This window comes from Grus americana, chromosome 15 (genome assembly GCF_028858705.1).
Source record: "Grus americana isolate bGruAme1 chromosome 15, bGruAme1.mat, whole genome shotgun sequence".
NCBI classification, from domain to species: Eukaryota; Metazoa; Chordata; class Aves; order Gruiformes; family Gruidae; genus Grus; species Grus americana.
Window position 1 is genome coordinate 1281093 of NC_072866.1, and position 22849 is coordinate 1303941.

The 22849-nt window shown below is 45.7% G+C and overlaps 1 protein-coding gene across 4 annotated transcripts in view; it reads right to left on the minus strand.

Moving 5' to 3' along the window:
• The window catches only part of PIGQ (phosphatidylinositol glycan anchor biosynthesis class Q), a 37801-nt gene that overhangs the window by 6200 nt on the left and 8752 nt on the right, over nt 1-22849 (minus strand). For 3 of the 4 annotated variants that reach the window (XM_054842649.1, XM_054842651.1, XM_054842650.1), the window contains exons 3-10: nt 20615-20746; nt 19405-19525; nt 13855-13981; nt 12694-12847; nt 10035-10146; nt 8096-8176; nt 6971-7085; nt 3181-3242 (exon numbers count right to left, since the gene is read on the minus strand). In XM_054842649.1, the coding sequence (XP_054698624.1) occupies nt 3181-3242; nt 6971-7085; nt 8096-8176; nt 10035-10146; nt 12694-12847; nt 13855-13981; nt 19405-19525; nt 20615-20746 (904 nt within the window). The remainder of the gene's footprint in view (nt 1-3180; nt 3243-6970; nt 7086-8095; nt 8177-10034; nt 10147-12693; nt 12848-13854; nt 13982-19404; nt 19526-20614; nt 20747-22849) is intronic. The other variant, XM_054842652.1, reaches the window with a different exon arrangement.

Sequence of the window (22849 nt, forward strand, 5' to 3'; positions counted from 1 at the left end):
GGTCCAGCTGTGCTGGAACCAACCAAGCAGCTGCGTGAAAGACGACTGTAATTCACAGCAGAGAATCCAGCCACAAAAAGGAAAGAGAGACAGACAAACCCACGCAGACAGTCACTACTTTGTCAAAAAGCTGAATATTTCTTTTGTCCACTGAAGAGCAACCAGTTTTCTGGGAGTTTGCTTGTACCACCAGCTTGCCTCAGCTGTCTGGTGCTCAGGGAGAGGGGAAGGATGAAGTCAGAGCGCCTACAACGATGGAGCTCTGGGAAAGGGTGATTAAACAAAGAGTTCATTAGAATTAATCCTGGGGACCTCTGTCAAATTAGTTTCAAAGTACAAAATTGCCGTACACGGAAGCATCCCTATGAAGTTTAGGAAGAAGGCTGAGGGAAGCCAAAGAACAGCCAGGCACAGCACGGTCTGGCTGTGGGACACTGACTCATTAGCAGATATTAAATGAGTCCCAAAGAGATTCATGGATAGTTCTGAATGCAACCAAAATGGACATTTCTACCAGAAATGGGAGAGCAGAGCTCATGCCACCTGAGGTACGTCTAACCCAAACTCACACAGCTCGTATTTCAAAGACATTCTACAGCCTAAAGGCCAAGGATCGACCGGAACATTTACAGGACACCCTGCACTACTATAACCAACCTCATCGCATTGCAGTCATAGATAGCCAGAAAAAATAGCAAAAAGAGAAAAAAGAGAAAAAAAAAGACCAAAGAAACCTGCCCCCAAACCAAACAACAGTAAAACTTGAGTAACTATTTGTGCCTATTTCCTCAGCTGTAGGCAAACCAGTATGTTTTAAGTGAAAACATGCTGGGGGAGGATAGGAACTGCTGCTATACAAGGGAGATACACAGTGTGTGTTCCTCTGACTATTAGCTACGTGGGCTGGAAGGTTTGGACACAACATTTCTCGCCGAAAACCCTCCCTAGGCAGTGGGGATACTAAGCGGTAACACTTGCCTACTGAGAAACAACAAGAGCTGGTTTTATGCCCAGCGCAATAGATGCATCTGCCTCTCCTGTTAGAAATGGAAACAAACCAGCAAAACAAAAGCAACCGGTTATTAGGGAAGTGGCATTCCGAGTTCCTTTTATGCAATTTCTGTAGTCCAAAGCTATGATATACCCTGCTATAATATACATCCTTTGTTTCATAATGGAGCTGTTCCCTTTTCCCTTCCTCTTTTGCTTAACCCTTTTCAAAGCAATTGCCATGAAAGATGATGCTTGTGGCAGAAGGTATACAGATGAATCAAACTCTTGGTGTCTGCTTACCGGGCTATTGGTTCAGCTGAGCCACCCTGCCAGAAATATTTCTTCTTGTACACCAAAATAAATGGTTTTTAAACACTCCTGAAAATACTGAGCTATGTAAGACTTCCTGGAGAAAATTAAGTAGCATTTGGAATGGAAATATCATCTCCCGCCCTCCGCCTGCCTGTGCCTGGACTTTGCATTCCAGTGACACTATCTTAAAAATAAAAAATAATCACTCAGCTGAACCACGAGCTGAATGTGAATGCTCAAACCCAGCATTACTGATTTCTAATCCATTACCAACACCCCAAAGGGGCTATAGCCACCTATAGCTTAAATGCATACAGCCTGACTTCCATCGAGCACGGCTCCAGAGGGCTACCATATCAGGAGGGGACAGAGCCACTGTGAAATTTCTAGAAAGGAACATCATCGTGTACCATAAATAAGAATTTTAGCATGTCTCAAAGCCAGCCTTTTTTGATTGTCCTCTCAAAAGACCTATCACAAAGTGGTATATTCAGCAGGATTTCTGACATGAGCCCATTTTTCATTTCTACCAGCACAGAGAGCAAAAAAGTGCGTTTACTGACTCTCTGCTCATTATTATTTGAGCAGAAGGCCAAGAGAGACATCCACTAAAGCACTTCCATCTCTTGGTATGATGCCTTATGCTATATTCTAGATAGCAGAAGGATCTTTCAGCAGTGGTCCAAGGAAAATTCATCATATTCACATGACTCACTGCCTCTGCTCTTTAAGTTATGATCTTTTTCCTCTGGAGAAGCTATCCACCTCATCTCACAAACACAGTGATGCCAAATTCTCTGCTCAGCAGCTCCTGTGCTTCATTTTCGGTGTTTGGTTTCCTTTTTATGGAGTCTTCTGGCCATGGAGAATGACAGATTTAGGTTCTTACACCACTACCCTACTGAAACACAGGGACAGGGAAGACAGCATGCTTAGGAAATGCTGGGTTTGCCCCAGAAGACATCTGCTGAAGGGATTCCCTTTTGAATTGCTGCTAGCTGGTGTGCCGGTTCTGTGCTAAGCTGATCTCTGCTGAAACAGGGCCGGGGCTGGACCGGTGATGGGAAAAGCAAAAGAACTGGGAAACCGCAGTTAATTCCTTCCCACGCACTCTCCCAGTGTCCAAGTGTTTTTTCTAACTTCTATATGCTACTCACAGACTTTCCTCCTAGGATGCAGAGAGCAAGAAAAGCGACCCTGTGATACGGCAGAACTCCACAGTCACTCCTGAAAGCATAATGGGAACTTCACCACTACCATCACATCGTTTCTTTTCAGAACAAAATTTCCTTTAGTATCTCTGATGATAGAGCATGGAAACGTGAGGTTACAAAAGCACAGGTAACCTTTTTCTCTGCACCTTGCCAGAGCGACTCAGGAGAATAACAGGAGGCCCTTCCCTCTCTTGTCTTGCCCACGCAGCCATCCTGCCGCCGCGGAGCAGCTTTTCAGCACGTCGGGAGGGGAACACCTTCTACAAGCCCTTAACTGTCTTTCATTCTAGATGCTTTAGCTGCCGCCTTTTGCTTCTCTCAGTGTTCAGCAATTATTAAGGCGGAGCTGCGTAGAGCCAGAAAGCGACACGAAGTCTTAATTCCAGAAGTAACCGAGCTTCATGTTTCTCCTATCTTTCACATTTCATTTCATACAAGACACTGCATTTTCTCTAAATGGGGAATTCAAGCACTAAAAAGAAGAGAAAGCAGCAGCCAGCGATTGCTATGTGAAACGTATTTCCCTTGTTTCAGTGTTGCACAGCTGAAATTTTTTAAGTGGGAGCAGTTTCGGAACTGCTACAGAAGAGAGAAGAACCTTGGGGCCAGTCCAAGGGGAAGCCTGCAGCAGAAAATGCTGTGGAGGGCACAAGTGGCTTACCTGCATGAGGAGTCGGAGAGGTTTTCCATCCTGCTGCTCAAGGACTCTGAACTTCACGCCAGCTGAAAAGAAACAAAACGAAGAAACCAAATCCAGGCTGCAGAAAAGCCCGTGCCATTTGCTGCTCAGCTCGGTTGGCTGAGCACCGATTTCCTAGAAATGGAGTTTTCAACCTTTCCTGGTATGTCAACCCTCACACATTTTCAACAGGAAGCACAGATTCTCTCTACAGTAGTTTTAGCGTAATGACAAACGATGCATTTCTCTCAGCTCCATGAAAAGCAGCTCTCTGACTTCCAGCTTGAAAACACCATCCTAAAGAAAGTACAAAGCCTAGAAATCAGACCTGACGATGATAGAGGGACTGGGAAAATCCTTCTCTTTTCCCAAACTTCCATCAGAATGGGGAACTCCACGTTAACAGCAGGCAGAGAACTCACCTTTCATTTGTGCTGACGTAGAGACAGCACGTGCAAATCTCTCCCTCTTTCAGACTAAGGGAGGAAAGGGGCTGGCCTGGAGGCATTAAAGTCATTTCAGAGCAATCTGCCAATTAATCCCAGCATTCAGATGTTTTTAAATACACTACTAACCCCATCAAACCTGCCGCTTTTACATTTCCTCTTCGACTTGCTATGTTAAAGCTAAATAGGAAAGATTTTGGATTCCAGTGGTGACGTAGTGCACATGAACATTGAACGCAATGTTTCAAACAGAGGTAACTAGGATTAGGGAGGCACTTTTCTGTGACAGATCTTGAATCGCTGCACAGAAATAAAACCAATCCATCTTCTGCAAACCTATGCCAGCCAAGCGTGCCCCTATTATTCCTTCCTACAGGTAGGAACCTGAGGCAAGAGTAACGAAGTGATCTGCCACAGATCAAACAGCGACTCAGGAGTACAAAGAGAAATAAACCTCTTCATCTAAGCCCCATCACTACAGTATCTATGCGACTCTTACACATTTTAAAAAAAAACAAAACAAAAATATTTTTTCTTTGAAATAATCTGAATTAATTAAAATTACACAGTGTACTCCTGGGAGAGAACGCTCTTGCCTAGCAAACAGCTCTGGTTTAAAGCATATCCTCAGATCGTAAAATCTTTTTTTGTACAAGACAGGAAGGATTTATCTGTGTTTTGCTGGGTTATATTGAAACATGGGCTTCCCCAAAGGCTTCAAAAAGATGTTTGAGTACCCTGGGTCTCAATAAGCAAACGTGCTGGATGACAAAAAGTGTTCAGCGGGATTCATTGAGTTTTGGCTATGAGCAAGTGTCTAAGCCATTCCAGGAACTGCTTTCCAGGCAGGCAGTTTGTCAGAGACAGACAGAAACAAGAGGGCACTGAAGTTTCAGGTACGTGGTCGAGCGCTCTGGAGCCTTTCCTAGGAACAGTCCCTTCGACCAGAAAATGCTGTTTCTGTAGGTCATGCCCCCACACTTCCCGTCTACTGCTGCAAGCCAAAAATCTCTTTATTAGATTATTTAATTGTTCAGGAGTCTTAAATTTCTAAGAAAATACATGCACAAAAAGGCTACAAGTGCATTTTAGAAGGCTCAGTCTACTGCAGAGAAGAATCCTAAACTGTTCTGTGATTGCCAGCCAAGTCCAGAGCTCAGGGTTCTGCTTTTTCTGCACACCGGCTTCATTGAAGGCACAAGAGAGGTTGGGACATGAACCCATTTGCTTTGTTTCACATGACAGCGCACTAAAGCAAGCTCACTGCTCGTTTGTATTCCAGTAATCATGGAGACGCCACCACGAGAGGTCCTACAGAACCATGACAAAACTCGCTCCAAAGCTTGTGATGTGAATACCGATGTATTGGGCAAGAGGGAATGAGAAAATGAACTGACCTGCGCACGGTCAAACAGCATGTTGGTACCTTGGGTGTGGGCAGAGTCCGAGACCCCTGAACCCCACTGCTGTGATTTACTTCACGCTCTAAATCAACGTCGCAGCGTACCCATCCCAACCAAGGCGGCATCCCGTGAGCTCACACTGGGCAGACAGAGCTCTTCCAGACACCAGCTTCGATATATTTGCAAAAGGCTTTTTAAAGTCCAAAGTATTTCACTTCTGATGTGTGGAAAGAAAACATGGATTTCATTTTTGGTGTGTGGATGGATCGTTCATCTATCCTGGCCCAGGCTTCGTCACTATAATTTGTCGATTCAGAAACTGAGTCAAAAAACTTGGAGGCCAGATGCAACGACTGAACTGAATTGAACTTAACTGCTGCACTAAGCCCTTGCTGACAGGAAAAACCATGGGTTACCATTCACGTGGGGAGAGCCACCTTTACGGTGCCTATAAAATCAGTTGCTGTAACATATGCCAGAGGATGTCTTATCCAAGTTCTGAGTCTGAAAAGGGAGATAAAACCTAAGCAGTGAGGACATCAAGTGATGTGTACTCTCTTTAGTCCTTTGAATTTGATTCAACTGCTCCATCTGTTACCATTCCAGTGACATGTTTTTGTGCTGGGGTAGGAACACAGGCTGCAGAAATTCTCAGAGATGCCTCTTCATCTTGCAGGCACCATGGCATCACAGCATTCTCTTTCTTAAAATGTTTAAGAGGAGCAAACAAATAGCCAACAAAGAAAGTACGTCAGGTAACAAACTCAATTGAGAAGACAATCCTCCACCTGGGTGGAGGCTTCTTACTCTGCAGAAGGTGGTTGGCTGAACAAAACTGAGAAGTAACCTAAGACGGATGGGAATATACGGCCTTAGCCATATATTAATGGCAACAAGATTTCCTTCTACCCTATGACCTGCTGTTTACTGGGTCAGTTTTCTTCAGCAGCATCTCCTGTTCTCCAAAGAACAGCCCTGAGGGGTTAAGAAGTTTCTGCCAGGAAATTCATAGGAACTTGCTGAAGGCACACACAGGAAAGCAACAGAGTTGGTAACAGGGCTCAGCTCTACCTTCCCAAAAATCGAGCCTGGCACTGCTCCAACAGACAAAGCTGTAAGCAGTTGCCTCAAGCTTCCTTTGCATTTGATGACTAGCCTTGGTTTAGTGATGATCGAGCTCTTTCTTATATTTAAAATTCCTGCTGCATGCTCTTTAAATGGATGGGAGATAATAATTTAGCTCTGTTTAACTAGATTAACCATAGCTGTTGACAATTAAACACATTTCAGAATGACCCTTTACTCTGATGCCAACCATAGCTGATGGTTACCAAAAGTGGAAAAACAATGACTAGTTTCAAAACAGTGACAGAGTAGTCTCAGCGATTATCTGAAATCTGCCCAGAGCTCTGAAATTCATCCAAACACCTCAGCTCAGGACTTCAGTTAGTCAAGTCAGCGTAGAACTGAAGCAGCTCCATTGATTCATGGCCACTGTAGATCCAGCCCTTTGAAACAGCAGACGTTCCAAATATTTCTGTAATTTTTGTAATTTGGGTTCTTTCAGAGCCCAAAGCCCCAAGGTTAACAGCTGGTTTAACTCTCAGAAGTTTTACCTGACCAGGTACACTAGAACTGGAATCAAAAGATGAACTCATTTAGACGGTGCTTGTTTGGATGTCACTTTTAGTTGCCACAGGCTTTGTAAAGATGCTCCTGATTCTGCTTCAGCGTCAAATTTCTTCCCATTGATACCCTCATCCTGCAGTAATTGGTTATCAGTATGGACAACTGCACGACTTGAGCCTTAGTTATTCCCTGCCCCCACTGCATCTTTCTATTCAGAAGCTACCCATCGCATCAAAATTAAATGCGTAACGTAAAATCCTTGAACTTCTGCATGTGCAGTGCCGAAGTACTTACCTGCGAGTCTGTAGGATCTGCAGAGCCGAAGGATGATTGAATAAAGAGGCAGAGAGTCAATCAGGTCAACTAGCAAGTGTATCAGGCCTTGCACAATCACCACCAGCAAACGGAGCTACGGAGAAACAATTTAATAAGAAAATCTCAGAGAAACAGGAGATGCATCACTTGCCAATTCACGAGCTGATCTGCAATCTGACATTGTTGCGCACTAAGCTAAAGCCTCCCAAAGTGGGTTTGATGTCTAGAAGTGCCGGGCATCCAGACACTGCGTGAGGTTCCTTGCCAAGCTTAGCTTAGGGTGTACCTGAAATGAAACCCCCAGGGCTGTAGAGGCTGTGACCTGCAAGGACGCAAGAGCTATTCCACTTTCAACACTCATAGTCTAGAAGGGAGAATTCAGGTTTCCATTTCCAGTAAGCTCCATCACTGCGTATCCATGAATGTAAATTTTTCTCTCTCCAACAGCAAAAGGAAGTAGCTTATTTCTGCCTGGAGAAACTGCATGTACAGCATCTAAGCAAGAGCAAAGCAGTCAGAAATGAGCTTCCTGCTCCGTGTTTTCTGTACCCTGATTAAAGCACCTCTTTTTGTCAGGCTGCATTTATTTTTGCTGCAAAGCTTATCTGAAAAGAGAGGGCTCAAAAAAAGATGTTGAAGCCACATGATAGCCACTGCCTCTGGAAAATTTTGCTGCAGGCAGGCCTCAGAGAGAACTGGTCATTTTGGGGGAAGAAAAGGAAAATAAAGAAGTCCAACCCTCTGAGCAAAGCCTGGCTGAAAGCATTTAACACAGCCAGTTAATTTCCTGAAAAAAAGTTCTGGATCAAAGTAGAGGGGCGGTCACCCCAGCCGTGGGATGGAAAGATAACAAAATGACTTCCAAGCGAAAGAGAGGGGAACAGCTTGTCCTGCTGACTGGGATTTGCTGGGAATTCCCTTTGGAGAAACACAAATGTGTATCCTGAATTCTGGTTCCTTGGCCTACATGGGCTGTGTGAGAACCCCTCCTGCGACACCCAGACAAATTAATGTTTTCTTTGTGGATGACAATAAATGACTAAGAAACCTTCTTTTTATATCTCAGAAGACAGTATATGACTAGCTTCAAGGGTTAAATCTTACCAGGGTAAACACCAAATAATACAGCGCAGTTGTAGGCAGGAGGAACAGCAGGATTGTAAATAGCAAAGTGCCAATAAATAACTAGGGGAAAAGAGAGACACAAACAATCATTAGCAGAGCAATGGTAAAATAAAGTAAAATAAAAAACAAAGAATAGGAAACTGTGAGACAATGAAAATTTGCTAAACTTCTTAATGTGTTTTTTTTACTCCCTGTTACCTTGAATATTTTCAGTACTTGTCTCTCACTGGGCCTTTTTAGAAAGCTCCCTATAATAGGACTATGTTTGGAAAGATAAATAAGCTGGATCCTGACAGCATTTTTCCCTTTATAGACAATAGTCAAGATTTCCTATTTCAGGCCGGCTTCCTTATGAAACAAGACTTACATGATCGTGCTGTTTGTCCACCCTCTGTCCCTGCAAGTTTTAAAGCCGTTGGTCAGTTTTTACCCGGAAAAGGTGGAAAGGTACAAAGAAATAGAAATTTAGTAGGGAATTTTGTAGAGAATTGAAAAGTATTTTTGTCCCTTCTTGTTTTAGCAGAACGAGCAGCTGGGGAAAAGCTGACAAAATGTGGTTGATAAACATCCCCAGCAGCAGCCGTGGTCAGTCCAGCTACAGGAGTTCTGCCGCTTGCTTGGTGGGAAACTGGGAGACAGAAAGAAGCTGGAGTTACTGGGGTGGGGGGAGCAATATTCAGAGGATGAAGGAGAAAAATCCATAGGAAAGCAGGTGTCATTAGCTCCACTGCCCACAGAAAAAGTTATTTTTATTCTGGGCCAGCCCCGTTGGCGTAAGTCTAACTAATTCCAACTGGGAGAAATGCAGATTTATGACAAATAGGGATCTGACTCTTCAATTTTCAGTCACCGCTTCCAGAGCGGAGAGGCCATAGGAGCACAGAGCATGGCCATCTCTGCAAAAAGAGATCCTGGCCGTGATATGAGAGAAAATAATCCAGACTGTCCTGTTACAAAGGTGGATCAACATCCCAGCTTTACACACGTAACCAGAAATAGATTATAACCCCTTTCTCCTCACAGCAGTTGTTTCTCCCCTTTTCTGTCACTCCACTGCAGCTGCTTAACATCTCCAAAAGTCTTTTTAAGGTCTGCTTTGAATGTCTCTTCCCACCCAGGCCAACGACATAATTCCCACCGGCCTCCGGAGCAGCAGGATGAAGCCTGAAGTGCCAAACCAATTCTTCTCAAAGTACACAGGGACCGAGCCCTGACGCAAACTGCCTTCCTGGCACAGAGGCTCTTACTTTTCCATCACCAAAGAAACAGAAAAATAGCTCCTCCACTGTGATGTAAGCTCAAGGTTATCTGTCGCAACGGAGAGAGAGGCACTGGCCCTGAAGTTACCAAATATTATCGTATTATTTTAGTGATGTTTGCAACTGCCAGCGTGGAGCAGTTTGGGTTCTGCTGAACTTTTGCATGGCATTTCAGAAATTAAAAAGAGCTTACAGCGTTTGACAAAAAACTGCCTCTGCTGCTTGAGTGTGAACGTGTGGGCCAGGCTCCAGCGCAACGTGAATGAAATGGGGCCTTTTAATAGAAACGCTGGCACGTCTGTTACTGTGGCAACACTGCTGGGCACCGCTTTTTAAATTGCCTCCCTCCCCCGTACCCACTCCCATGCTCCAGGAGCTGTGAGCATCTGCAGCACCCACCGAAGTTCACCTTCTTGTAGGTGCTCAGCCCCTGTCAGAATTAGACCCCCTGAACACGCAGAGAACCAAGGGGTGCAGCAGAACAGCGGAGTCCAAGCATGTGGTCGAAGAGCCACGGGTGCAGAGTCCCGCAACACGCGCTTGTTTCTGGGTACCACAAAGCCTCCCCTGGTTTCTGTCTCAGTATCAGCCCAAGCAGGACAGGATCGTACCGCCCGTGGGCAGTGTCCTGCAGCGAGCCCTGGGTGCTGCAGCACTACCTGGTCCAAGTCATAGGAGCAGGAATCCACCCGCTGCCGGAGGACGTTCCACTTCTTCCCACGGAACAAGCGCCAGAGAGATGACAGGCCGTAAATCTTCAGGCAGTAGAGCCTGAGCAAAAAGAAGACATCGTGCATCAGAGCTGCGAGTTCCCGAGCTTCAACACAAAACAGCTGTCATCATTACACCCCTGTGCCCACTCACTCACTGACGCCGCAGAACTCAGGGCGGCAAAAGAAATCAGCCTGAGAACGATGCAGACTAATTGCTCAGTCCACCGTATCTGGGCTGGCCCCTGGCACGGGCAAAGCAGGCTACTGCAGACAGCTCTGGACCAGTGGAGGGCAACGGCCACATCATGCCCAGGGCTGCGGCCAGGCTCTCAATTTCTGCTGCTGTCGACGAAGAGGCTGGCACATGGGAAGTGGCAAGTGCTGCTGGAGGGTGGCCCCTACGAGTAGCAGCAATCGCCAGCCCCATGCCACCACCTTCCCGGCAGCAAAAGCAGCAGCAAGCTTATTTCCCCGAGCTCACCTATGTCTCTCCAGTTTAGATCTGCTCTGTTCCCCCTCTTTGCAGCCCTTCCACAGCAGGAGTGGTCAAGGACTTACCCCTCATGCTTGAGTCAACACAATTCAATTTTGTCTCTGCAGCACAGAGAGGCAAGGGAGAGGATTGGGGCCCCTGCACCTTCTGCAGTAAACCACAGCTTCAGACATCCATAAGAGTGGGAAGAGATCAACCAAATGGCTGGTGGCACCCCTTCCGCATCCTTTCCTGAGGCTTTTGTAACTTAGAGCTACTTCCCTCCCAGAAAAGTGGCAACAGTGAGAGAAGCTTGGTGTGACGAGGGGTGGGAAACAGAGAGATCTATGGAATAACATAGAGGAAGAAAGAGCCCCTGGGATGGAGAAGAGGCACAAAGAGCCCTGGGCAGCAGCGTCCAACACTCAGGGATGTAAAGAAAGGGGACACAGCCAATCTGTGGGGCAGAACAGAGCCTGAGAAAGCCTGAGCTATGAAAGCCAGACTGGTTAACCAGCCTAGTTAAGGCACAGAGGCTGCTCAGATTTCAAGGCAGCATTGTGAAAGCAGAGGCAAGGAGTCTTATCCAAGAGAAGAATCTGGTTTGAGGAACACCAACTGCTTCAAGAAATTGGCAGGGTGCCCCCAGACTGGCAGGCACAGCTCTGTGCACTGATCCCTTGGCAGGAGGGTGCCCAGGACAACTCCTCCAGGTTGCTGGTACACACCTGCCCCGTTGCTGTGACTAAGGCTGCACACTCCCCCGCGTACCCTGACATGGCACCAAGCGGGTGTTGTTGCTGCGGCACCTGCCCCACCTTCCCTGGCTGCCTGCACACACTTGCCCGCTCTCGTTTCACCGTGCAGTTGGTTTCAGAAGGGGATCTCAGGCTTCACCAGCACCTGAACCAGCAAATTCTTCTGCCAGCTGCAGGAACGCAAGGTGTGGTGGTGGCTGTGTCGATGTGGGTGACTGCTATCCCTTCCTGACTCCCCACGGGGGGGCACCTGGCACAGCAGGGACAGTTCAGTGCCAGCGGCAAGATAACACATAGCTGCTCTGTAGTTCTAACAAACAGCTGAGGTGGGTAGACAGGCTCCCTGCAGCTCACAAGGGAAAAGCAATCAGCTGAGAAAATGCTTTTCCTATCTCCACTCTCTGCACAATTAGGCAGAGCAAGGCCACTCCTCCCAGACCACAACAGAAATTCCAGTAATTAGAGGTGTTGGGAAGAGACACCCCGTTACTGACATTACTGATTTCGGGTGTAAGCCCTATGCTTGCAACAGACCTGATTCATAAATCATCTTTCAACATTTCTAACCATTCCCTACACTACCCATAACTGAAGTTCTACTATTTCTTCTGTTGTTTGCAATGTAAAGCCCTCTGCTCACAGCCTGGGGAGGAACAATGACCATCCTGTGCTTCATAAGCCAAAAGTTTCTTTATTTATTACCTTGTCTCCTGTGTCCTTGGCAAGAGCAGCTATTCTCCAGTGACCTGTGTGACTCCCTGCTGCAGCACGTGTTAATGGAGGGCAGGAGCAGAGCATACTGGCGGGCACTGTTTGCACGGTAAACCCAACAAGCCCTGGACATGCCCCAAAGCCCCCTGCGGTCCCACACTCTCCAGCGGGTCCAGACAATGCCACCAGGGTGGTGTCACAGCCAGGCTGTAACCACAAACCTGCCATGTGTGCTCCACGATGCAGACAGAACCTCTGGAGCATGGCAGAGGCAGGAAATTTGGGGCTTCCTCCGCCTCTCCTCCAGTTCCCCTCTAAACTACTGGGTAGGATGCAACTGAAAAGAGTACTATAAGGTTGGTTCAAAGGGATGGGGTGAACTGCTTTCTTGTCCTCTGCCTGTCATGTAGTTTTGTTTTTCCAGGTCACTACACAATAAATAAATATTTAAACGCAGGAGAACTGAAAGACAGGTCACTTGTACTGCTGTGGCCATCACTTCTACACGCAGAAAAGAATGCAATAAATTAATTGCTGGCTAAACCGTGAATTCAAGAGAATGACACCAGGATTGAATGCTCCCCAAATTAAAGACATGGCCTGAGAGTTCAGTGTCCCTTCTCTCCAAACGTACCCAAGACACAGCCAAGAGAGTTCAACTCACCTGGCCCCGTAGACATAGAAGCAGTAGATGTGGAAAGTCAGAAGCGCAATGATGTCAGAGAGGATGCAGAGCGCCACGGTCAAGCCCAGACAAGCCGACAGACCGACATACCAGAGGATCATCTCGATGAATGGGGACATCAGGTGAATGTAGCCTAGGGGACATTGCAGAGTGTCAGCGTTTGACCGAGACATCTTCCTGTTGACACTCTCAAAAGACCAATTCCCCCCGCCCTAGAACATGGCTCCAGAAATCATAGCCACGAAAACATGGAAGTAAAACCAGAATACTCCTTTAGATGCCATCTTCTGTTTAGGACGGCCAAGAAAAAATCTCTTTCCCCCCAGGTTTCTTCCAGGTGTGGCAGCTCTGTGAGGAAGGGGAGGACGTGTTTAGCTTGAACAGAGCAGTAGTTTTGCTCCACATGTGATTTGCTTTTCTAGATTTGTGTCCAGGTTCCTAATGACATTTTTAACTACACACATCAACCTTTACTACAACCATTCCCCTTTTCTTGCTATTCCACAAAAGCCACCCCATATGGCTTTTGTAAAATAAACCAGTGTGGAGGCACACAGTCTCTTTCGTCACTGAAGTGGAGCAAAGTCAGAGAAACAAAACCATCCTTGATTGGTGAGCAAAGTAAATCAGTGTAATTAAGGGGTTCACATCTATCATGACTGTACTCCTTCATCAGACACTTATCAAGGATAGCAGGGGTGTGTTATTTCAGGGAGGACCTGAAATAATAGAATTGCACTAAGCTGAAGTCAGTGATAGGACAGGATTGACATTTGCATTCTGAGAGCATACTTCTCATCCCTGTCCCATCAGCTGCCTCTTACATGGCAAAGACTCTGCAAGCCTGCAGAAGACCCAAAGCCCTCCCTTGGACAATCACCGCTAACGGCACCAAGTGAGCAAGCTCCGTTGTGATCTGCACTTCTTGCGAAGCATCAATGCAAGCGCTTTATTTAATATACATGACTTCCTTGTGTGGGAATCCAACTTTGGCTTGAGTTCCCACAGCAGGAAGACTCACAGACAAGTTTGTACTTGCAATAGTGCCTTTTGATTCATTATTCACCTCTAGGCAAACATTAAACACTCGGGAGGGCAGAGATGAAAAGGGAGGCTGAAAAGTTAAACAATTGCACTTACTAATCCAAAGATGGATGTGGTAAAGGAAGAAGCGGCCCAAAACCTGATCCAAAGCTCGGTTCATTTTCAGCCCAGCTGGCGCTCCCATTAGCCACTGGAGCAGGTCCTGGAGCTCTTCAGCTACGTGCTACAAACACACAGAAGCAAGACACCTGAGATAAAAGACTGAACTGAACAGGTCCTCTGCAGTCTATGTCCTGCCCCCCCAAAGTATTCTTACCACACCTTTCAAACCAACGGGGAAAAAAAAACCAAACCCCCAAACAAACGACTACTTTACAGCTAGTTACATCAGAAATGTGCCTTTATTGACTCTTAACAGCAGAGAGGAAGCTGAACTGCTTAAATGGTCTCAGTGCTGGGAACAAGAACCTGGTGTTTGCTTATGGCCAGCTCTGGCAGACTCGCACAATATGATTTCTTGGTGTAATGAGAATTCTTGGAATTGATGGCAAATGCTGGTGCACAAATCGGCTTGTTAGGACAGTCAACTGAAAAGTCAGAACTGAGCAAGTAATCTAACCATGGGGAAGGCTGTCAGGATTTTAAAAGGGGGAAGATGGCACTGCACTCATGGGCAAAATAGTGAATTTTTACAAATAACCTGTATGTGTTTACAGCAGGCTAGAAAACACGATTATATAAATGTACATACATAAAAAAGCTTTCTTGATACTCCGTGGTGTAGTAGGCGAGATTAACCATGCTGTATAGCACTGATCTTGCCTACCACTATTGTGTCTCTCTGCTATCTCAGGGAGAGATACCCATGGCGTCCCAGTAAAAAGGAAGCCCTCTGATTCGCTGGGAAAAAAAAGTCTAATGGAGCTCGTCCCTAAATCACTGAGGGCTTTGACTCACGATTTCTGGTCATTTAATCCCAGGCTGATGTCATTTACTGATTTTCTCTCTCTCCCCAACTGCTGGAGGTTCCCCTTGCAGTCGGCAGGGCAGAAGATGGGGTGGCTCTGCTCCTCGGTAGTTCACACCTGACCTACTCATCTAAGCTGAATTCAGCGGCGAAGTCCATTCACCAGGCTGTGAATTGAGGTAGCCAAGAGCGGGAACCTCCAGCAAACAGGTGGGGAACAGACCTGGAAGAAGCGACCTCTCACACTGTCCCCCATGAACAGAAATTGTGAGGAAAAGCCTTCTACCTCTGCAAACCCCACTTATAGGCAGGTCCATGCAAGTGAATTGCACCCCAAATTGTGCATGTGTAGAAGCAGCAAGACATGCTACCTAAAGCTGATGCACTGTAGCCTACTTTCCCCGTCATTCATATGGATGATTTCCCTAAAGTGAAATTATTTCCAAGGAATGACTCCATTTTATTTCTTAACCAACAGGATCCTTGCAAAATGAATTTGTAAACATTTACTTTGTAAACATTTACTTTTAGTGTAGTGGCAAAATTAAGAGCTCCATCTTCAACTTACCCAAAAGGAATGCCTTGTTATTTCATTCATTTTCCCTCTGTCCCTTAAAATATCTCACTGCAAGCCAGAACTGATTTGAACCCACGGATCTTACCTCTGTGGCTGAGAAGCGTTAGCTACTTTATAAATAGACTGTTTTTAATATTTAAAGCATTGGATTGGTAACTTAGAAAAATCATTTGGGGATTTTAATGAAATATTTAAATGCTTGAAAGCAGTCCTTCAGCAAGGCTGTTTTTCAGCACTGAATACTTCTGGAGGCTGCCAGTCCCAGAGATGCTACTAAATTCTGACAGGGGCACGTAGCTCTGGGAAGGTGCCCTAGCTTGCTGTTATTTAGCTGGGCAAGGCATTTCAAAACATAGTCCTAAGGCATAACCTTGCAGGTTGTTTTCCAGCCAGATATTTTAGGACCGATCAATAGCAAGAAGAATCAGAAAAGGTGACCAGGAGTCCAATTCTCCTGTTGCAGTCATGAATACTGAATGTGGCCGGTATTAATATATGAGATACAGTGACTTGGAAGCGTTTCATAAAGGGCAGTAGGGACATTGAGGAACTGGAGACTAAAGCTAACGTGGTTTAGACGAGATCACTGTGGAAATATTTTCTTTACTGTCATGCTCTTCTTTCTAGCCTCCATATGCAGAAGGTCTAACGGCGATGCGACATCGATGGAGAAGGACACCCAGCGCGCTGCGGGTGGGCATCACGGGCATCGGGAAGCATGGTGCAAACTTCCTGAGTGGAGCATCTAGTGCAAGTCAGAGCAAGCAGAGCAAAGCTCTCCCTACCAGACACATTTGCCCTGTGCCAGTTGCAGGCGTTCGGGGCTCTCAGTTACACTACTTTACAAATTAACATCTGAGAACATCTTCCAGGAAGTGTCCTCTCTGCTTGCTTTGTTTATGGATTAGCAGAACATGACTGAATAGGAACTTACATCCAATTATCTCTAAGCCCCAGTAACATTTTTGGAGGCACGATCTATGATAAATATTTAACTGTTTCAAAGAGATTACAGCTTAAGAAAAAGAGACATCAGCAAGGATGAAAGAGGTGAAGAAAAAAAAAAAAGGAGATGGTTTATAAGCAGTTCTTTTTAAACCAGACAAATGTAGCACTTTGAATTGGGTAATTTTGAAACAAGGCTGTCTTGTGGAAGGCAAAAACAAGGACAACCATTAGGGAGCCTGGTGGGATTGAGAGGAAGGAGGAGGGCAGGAGTTGTGAGGGCACCTACAGAGAGAAGATTATTCCCATTTTCCATTCTTGGATTTGAAAGCCTGCTCCAAAAATCTGTCCTTCGTATTGCATACAGCTACTCGCCAGTTACTACCTAGGTGTCTCTGAATCACATCTGCCTCATTTACTGACAAAAGCAACTTGTTATTACAGTCAGCACAGCACAGCTCATCAAGCTGTGAAAGTGGGAGCTGCAGTCAATGATGTCTTGTGCATCGTCAACAATTGCTAGCTAAGTGCTGATCTGAGAACTGTTCTATCAGGGGATGACGAAGGATGGCTAGGGAACACAGCTTGAACCTCACGTCAGCAGGCTGAGCTTGTGACCCCGACAGTTGTTGAGAGCCAAAATAATCTACCTGCATCTGCTTCCTTCCAGGGAGATGCTTGCTAGGAAAAAAAAATGAGCACTGTATCCAGTCCCCACACAGCTACGATTTTGTCAATATTAAAATCAATCCAATCAATAAGGTTATATATATAACCTTATAATATATAATAATCTTATTATAATATATATAATGTTCTATTTACTAACAGATACAGAGATGTGAGGTCAATGCCACCATCAGATCTGGGGCACGTATCAAAAGCAGAATAGCAAGGAGCATTAGGGAAGGAAAAATAACTCATTCTGCACATGGGAAAGTTTGAGTTACTGAACTTGGCAACACATAAGCACTTCAGAAAGCCCAAGTGATGGGAATAATGCGTACCAGATGGACACTCAGCAGCAAAGAGGAAACCTACTGTTGAATGGCTAAGGGGAGATTTTGCTGTCATACTGGAAAAGAAGTGGTGCTGGCTTGCACACCACATGCTGAAGTCATTGGTATATTTTGGGATCACTCAGATCTGCATTTTTTAAGGCCTGCACATAATGCATATAAATCAATGCCCACCGAAGGCAGTAAAAGGACTCCAAATGATTTTATGTCCCCAATCTAATATGCTTGAAAGAAGAAAGTAAGGCTGGAAAGTAAGAGGAGTTGTAAGTGGCCTGAACTGATAAGCTTGGAGAAGCAGAGAAGAAAGGCGCCGACGGACTGCCAGGCCACCCGCACGAGGGGGAGTCAGCACTTCCAGGAAAGTAAGTAAACAGTTCTTGGTGCTAGCAAGGTAGCGAAGTCCGCGCATGTAGGAGATATGGTGAAAATAACGGTCACTGTGACGCACAAGTTGAGTGACAGACGAGCTAAATTACTGAAAGAGGAACAAATGAGCAACTCTCACAAGCAAGCCTATCCAGGACAGGTGCTGGGATCGGGTACACCTTGAGCACAGAGAGCGTCCATCTGCCAAAGACACTGGGCAGATGGAACCCCTCCTGGAGCCACCTGCACAAACAGGAACGCAGCCAAACGCCACTTCCTTGCAGACTTGTTAAGAAATCAGATTTCTGAGAGCTGGACACTTACAGTAATCCCACAGGGAGAGCTCTAGAGAACTTAAACTTCTCCAGCTGAAATATCTGTAAGGGAAAAGGCTTAGGAACAAGACTTAGAAAAATATTTTTAGTATATAGCTCAAATACAAGAGGAAGTGTATTGCAAGAATTGTGGTCCTTTCTACCCCACCACTGCTGCTGAATAGCACCTGCAGCAATCCTTAAAACATGCAATCCTTAAAAAATTGACTACAAAAGATAACAAAAATAGCAATAATTGCGATCCGCAGCGATGCTGGACACTCTAGACACCCTTTTTGAAAGCACAGGTGTACAAGAATAATTAGAGACATATGGCTTGTAACAATTAAAAGGTTAGACATGGACCAAGCAGATCATCACCAAGGGAAACGTGAGCTCTTCCCAAGAAAGACAGGATAAATAGGAAAAATAAATTGCTGCTGGAATTCTCTTATCAGAATAAAATTCCTCCCAACCAAGAAGCTAGAGAAAGAGCAAAGAGAGGATGTTCTCCAGCTGCTAGAAAGAAATCAATGGAAAGATCCACCTTCTTTCCCAGAAATTAAAGTGGGCAGAGAAAGCATTAGGCTGTGCAGCTGCATGACAGTGCTCAACATTGGCTGCACATGTATTCCCAAGACACAGAAGCTCTTAAAATGGAGCTAACTTGAGCTTAGTGGTCTGGTCTCCAGCCTCTGAAGTACATTATATGTTCTTTACTGCCACTAAACAGATATATTGGAGCACTGCACCCAAAATGAGCCACCAGAAGAGCAGGATAGTATGAGTCATACTTGTTCTTCATGGATTTATGCTGATGCTGAAGGATCTTAGTGGGCAAGAGGAGTTATGTTTGAGAAAATTACAGGACACAGCAAGTTTTCCTAGTTTACCATCTGTACACCAGAGCTCTTAGACAGGATTTCAGGTGTTTGTATCCTGACTAGCTAACGCCTTTGGATTTCCCCATGAAATTCCTCTTCACAAGCACAGCTGCAGTGCTTATTAAATTTGACTTTTTAGCAGTTTATCAGATTCCACCCAGGCTACAGCTTTCCCTGCCCCCCGCCTCCAAATGCCGCATATAGCAACAACTTGAGGACACAGCCTGTCGACTCCAGAATAAAAGTATTCCAGCTTGATAACCACTCAACCTGCAGCTGCAGAGCTCTGTCCAAACCATAATTGTTACTTTAGGAGCTGGAGCAGCCCTCCAGTAAACATCTAATTACTATTCACTACACACACACAGCAGAGCTGTGTTCCTTTTGAGCAGCTCCAGCAGGCTTGATTTGAAGATTTCACTGTTCTTGAGAAGACCTAATTTGCATGGCTTCAGACAGGACTCTCTCTGAAATCCCTGTGCGTAAGGCATTGCCTCCTCATAGCTACCCCAGGCATCAAGAGCTGGTCGGTACCCACAGGAGGTGAGAGAGAAACAGCTCTGGCCAGACTTACATCAGCCACAGGGATGAGAGTGTCAGCGAGGTGACCAATTCGGTTCTTTCGGTACAGCCAGGACATCAGCAGTATCCCCAGAGCCACGTCAATCAGCAGAGAGACAAAGATGTTGGCTTTCCTGCATGCAGGATAAAGAGAAATGGTGTTAGAGAAAAAGAAAGGACAGTGTTTAACGTTGCAGTGACAATTGGCTTCGCTTACATAGCATCCAAACTGGGAGCCTGCCACACCACAAAACCTTTACTAGTAAGGGGAGCAAAGAGTGGGATGGAAGCTACAAAGAGGGATGTTAGACAAGGTGTGTGTATATATACTCAGGAGGTAGATTTACCAATACTAAGGGCACCAGCACTCGGAGCATCCACGTTGAGATCAGATGGCTTTCCAAGAGGTATACTTTAGCTGAACCACTAGTCAATATAATAAATAGTGGGTTTGGGTACACAAATGTCCCCAGAAGGGCTGCTGAACTGCCCCTTCACTGCTAGAGTTTCTGAATGAAACTCCATGACATGAGTTATTCGGGAAATCAGATTAAACAATCACAGTTACTTTTGGCCTTCAAATCTGCTAATCTATTTTAAGTGTTCCCTGGGAGTCTATTACTGCAGGATCAGAGAACCACACAGAACAAGACTCGCTGTGTAATGGCCATAGGGCATTCAGTATCTGTCTCAGATCTCTGCCTCTCCCTGTTCCACGCACTGTGCTGCATGTTTGCTTTTTCTATTACACCGACTTTGTTATTGCTCTTGGAGTCTCTGGTGTCCAGTTACTGCAAGAAAGATTCCCCAAAAGAGCGGGTGAAAGGGAGAGCATTTAAACCTTTCTGCTCCGATGGAAAGTGCCACTGAATATCGATTGCAGTTTTTGGTTAACAGCAGCGTATGTGAAAGCAATGAGCTTGTGGGAGTAGTGATAGCAAAACACTACACACACGGATGCAGTACAAGCTTTCTGTGGGCAATAGCCCAGTCGCCTCTCCCAGGCTAGGGAAAAGGCATATCTCTGGCAAAAGGCATAATTAGTATAAACAGAGTACAGGGTAAAGATCTGCAAACTAATAGGGAGTAGAGCAAGGAAGGCACCATGACACAGTGCAGCAAGGACCCCATAGTGCTGTGTGGGCACAGGATCCATGGTTTGGGTTACCCAGAGAAAACAGGGCTAGAGCAAAGACATGTGTGACTTTATGTGTACTCCATACCTCATTAGCTGAGTCTGGTTTTGAGCCTTCTTGTTGATGCTGATGACCTGGAGGTGCTGCAGGCGATGTCCCAGCTGCTCACAAGTTGAGAGCTTGCTCCATAAGAACGACAGAGGCCAAAACTTCAGCACCCTGCAGAAACACCATGGAATGTCCTGTTTTGCCTTTGCCATAGAGCAGGCTGTACAGCGTACAAACTCCAGGCAAAACATTCCATGTAAATGGTTGTGCAACCAGAGACGGTGTCAACATATTATCATTACAGAATATTAGACGTTAACGACTCTCTTAAAGGTTAACAGAATTAAGGCAGCCTTATCCAGATCAAGACATCTAAAGGAGACAACCCAGCATCTCATTTCCATTCTGCAAAACCAGGTGCCTCAGTCTCCCAAGGCAATCCTGATTCCACCCTGTGCTTTGGGATACATCACTGGGATTGCACACTGCTCGAAGTCTCCAGGAGACTGGAGTCAAGGCAGTTAGGTGTACAGCGCAACAACACAACATGGTGCAACTGCTTCACAAATCCCAGTATTACTAATCACAAATCTCTATCTTGCATGAGCTTGGTATAACAAACAGTTGCGTTCGCCCTGCAGTTTCTGTCCCCTTTTCCCTCTTTTCTTTTTCTTCCACTTGATCCTTTTTTAATTTATTACATCCAAATTCCTTTCTCAGGGTCTTCATTCCCATCTTCTCCCCCCTGCCTTGCCAAGGGTGACTAGCATCATGTAGATAACACGACACTTAGCATTTAATTAGGTTTCGAAGTTAACATCCACATTAGGCTTGCAGGGGAGGAAATATTCACACAGTTCTTTTTTTATGACTCAGAAGAAAAGTACTAAATGATGCTCAATTATTTTTGGGAGTTACTTTTATTACCACACAACCTATAAATACAGGAACAATGGTGATTTGTGTAGTCTAAAATGACACCACGGGATGCAGGCTGGTCCAAGAATGCACAGTACTGGTACAGCAACACAAAGCACCGTGATTCTTGTGGGGAACAAATTCTGATGTGGACATGATTTGGATCACTTCTTTCCCATACACAACGGTCGTTTCACTATTTTCACAATGTTTCACTGCTTCTTATTAAGGGTCCAGGAATCTATGTTCACTTTTAGTCACTTCCTTCACCTACCCCCTCTTACTGCTTTGGCATGTTCCTTCAGTTTACATTCATTCTAAACCCTAAAATTATTCCTGGTATCCTGCTTCGCTTTTGAAATTGTACAGCTGTTTGGATCATCACTGAGCATGGCCTGGAGACGTCCCTGCAAAGCGTGTATTCATCTGGAGGACTTCAGCCTGTTGGCCAGCAGCAGAGTGCCTTCAGGACTGGCCAGGATAAAACGCAGCCTGGGCAGACTGGGGCTCCGGCTGCTATTTATGCATTTTACACAAATCACAAGGGTATGGCTCGTTCAAAATCCTGCTCTGTTCACTGTGGTTGCTAACCACTTCCTCCCCCCATCTCCTGAGCCCTTTCAACCATTCTTCGTGCAAGGTTTGTCAACTTAAAAACCAGAGTGTTCAAGTGCCCCCTTCCCCCTCCCCATTCAAATTTCAGACACGTTGGTTTTCAAATACACGCAGTGTACTGTGAATCATTCTCCTTAATTTGAGGCCTCGGAGTTACTCAGCTCTTCGTTACAGCCTCCCACCTTAGAGACAAATGAACACACTGTTCTTCAGCTGACTTGTCAGGAGGCGATATCTGAAGCAGCGGAGGAAAGAGCAGGGGAGGGAGACACGGGGGCGACTGCACTGGCCACTGATCTCACAGACCTGGGTTTGCAGATTCACTGAGGCACAAGTGCAAATGAGTTTTCTCTTCCAATTATATCCTAGCCCAGTGGTTCCAAACTCTGGTGTGGCAAACCTTTCCTAGAGCTAGAGAATTGCACATGAGATGCAAAGAAGGGGGAAGGAGAAATTCTCTACCTGGGTGGTTACGTACAAATGGCTGAAGGTGAAAAATTACTGATCGAACCAACAGCTGCCAGACCATCTCAGCTCAAACAGAAAGCAACGGCTCTGGGGCCCTGTGCTAAACACTCGCTGGGCTGGCGATCTCCCCATCCTCTCCCAGCAACATGTCTCTTACCATTCACTGCTGCACCCTAAGTCCCCAAGCCAGAGGCAGCTAGCTTGTGGGTCACCCACCGAGCAGACAGCCCCGGTCTCCCGCGTCAAAGGAAAGGACAGGCTGCTGCTGTCTTC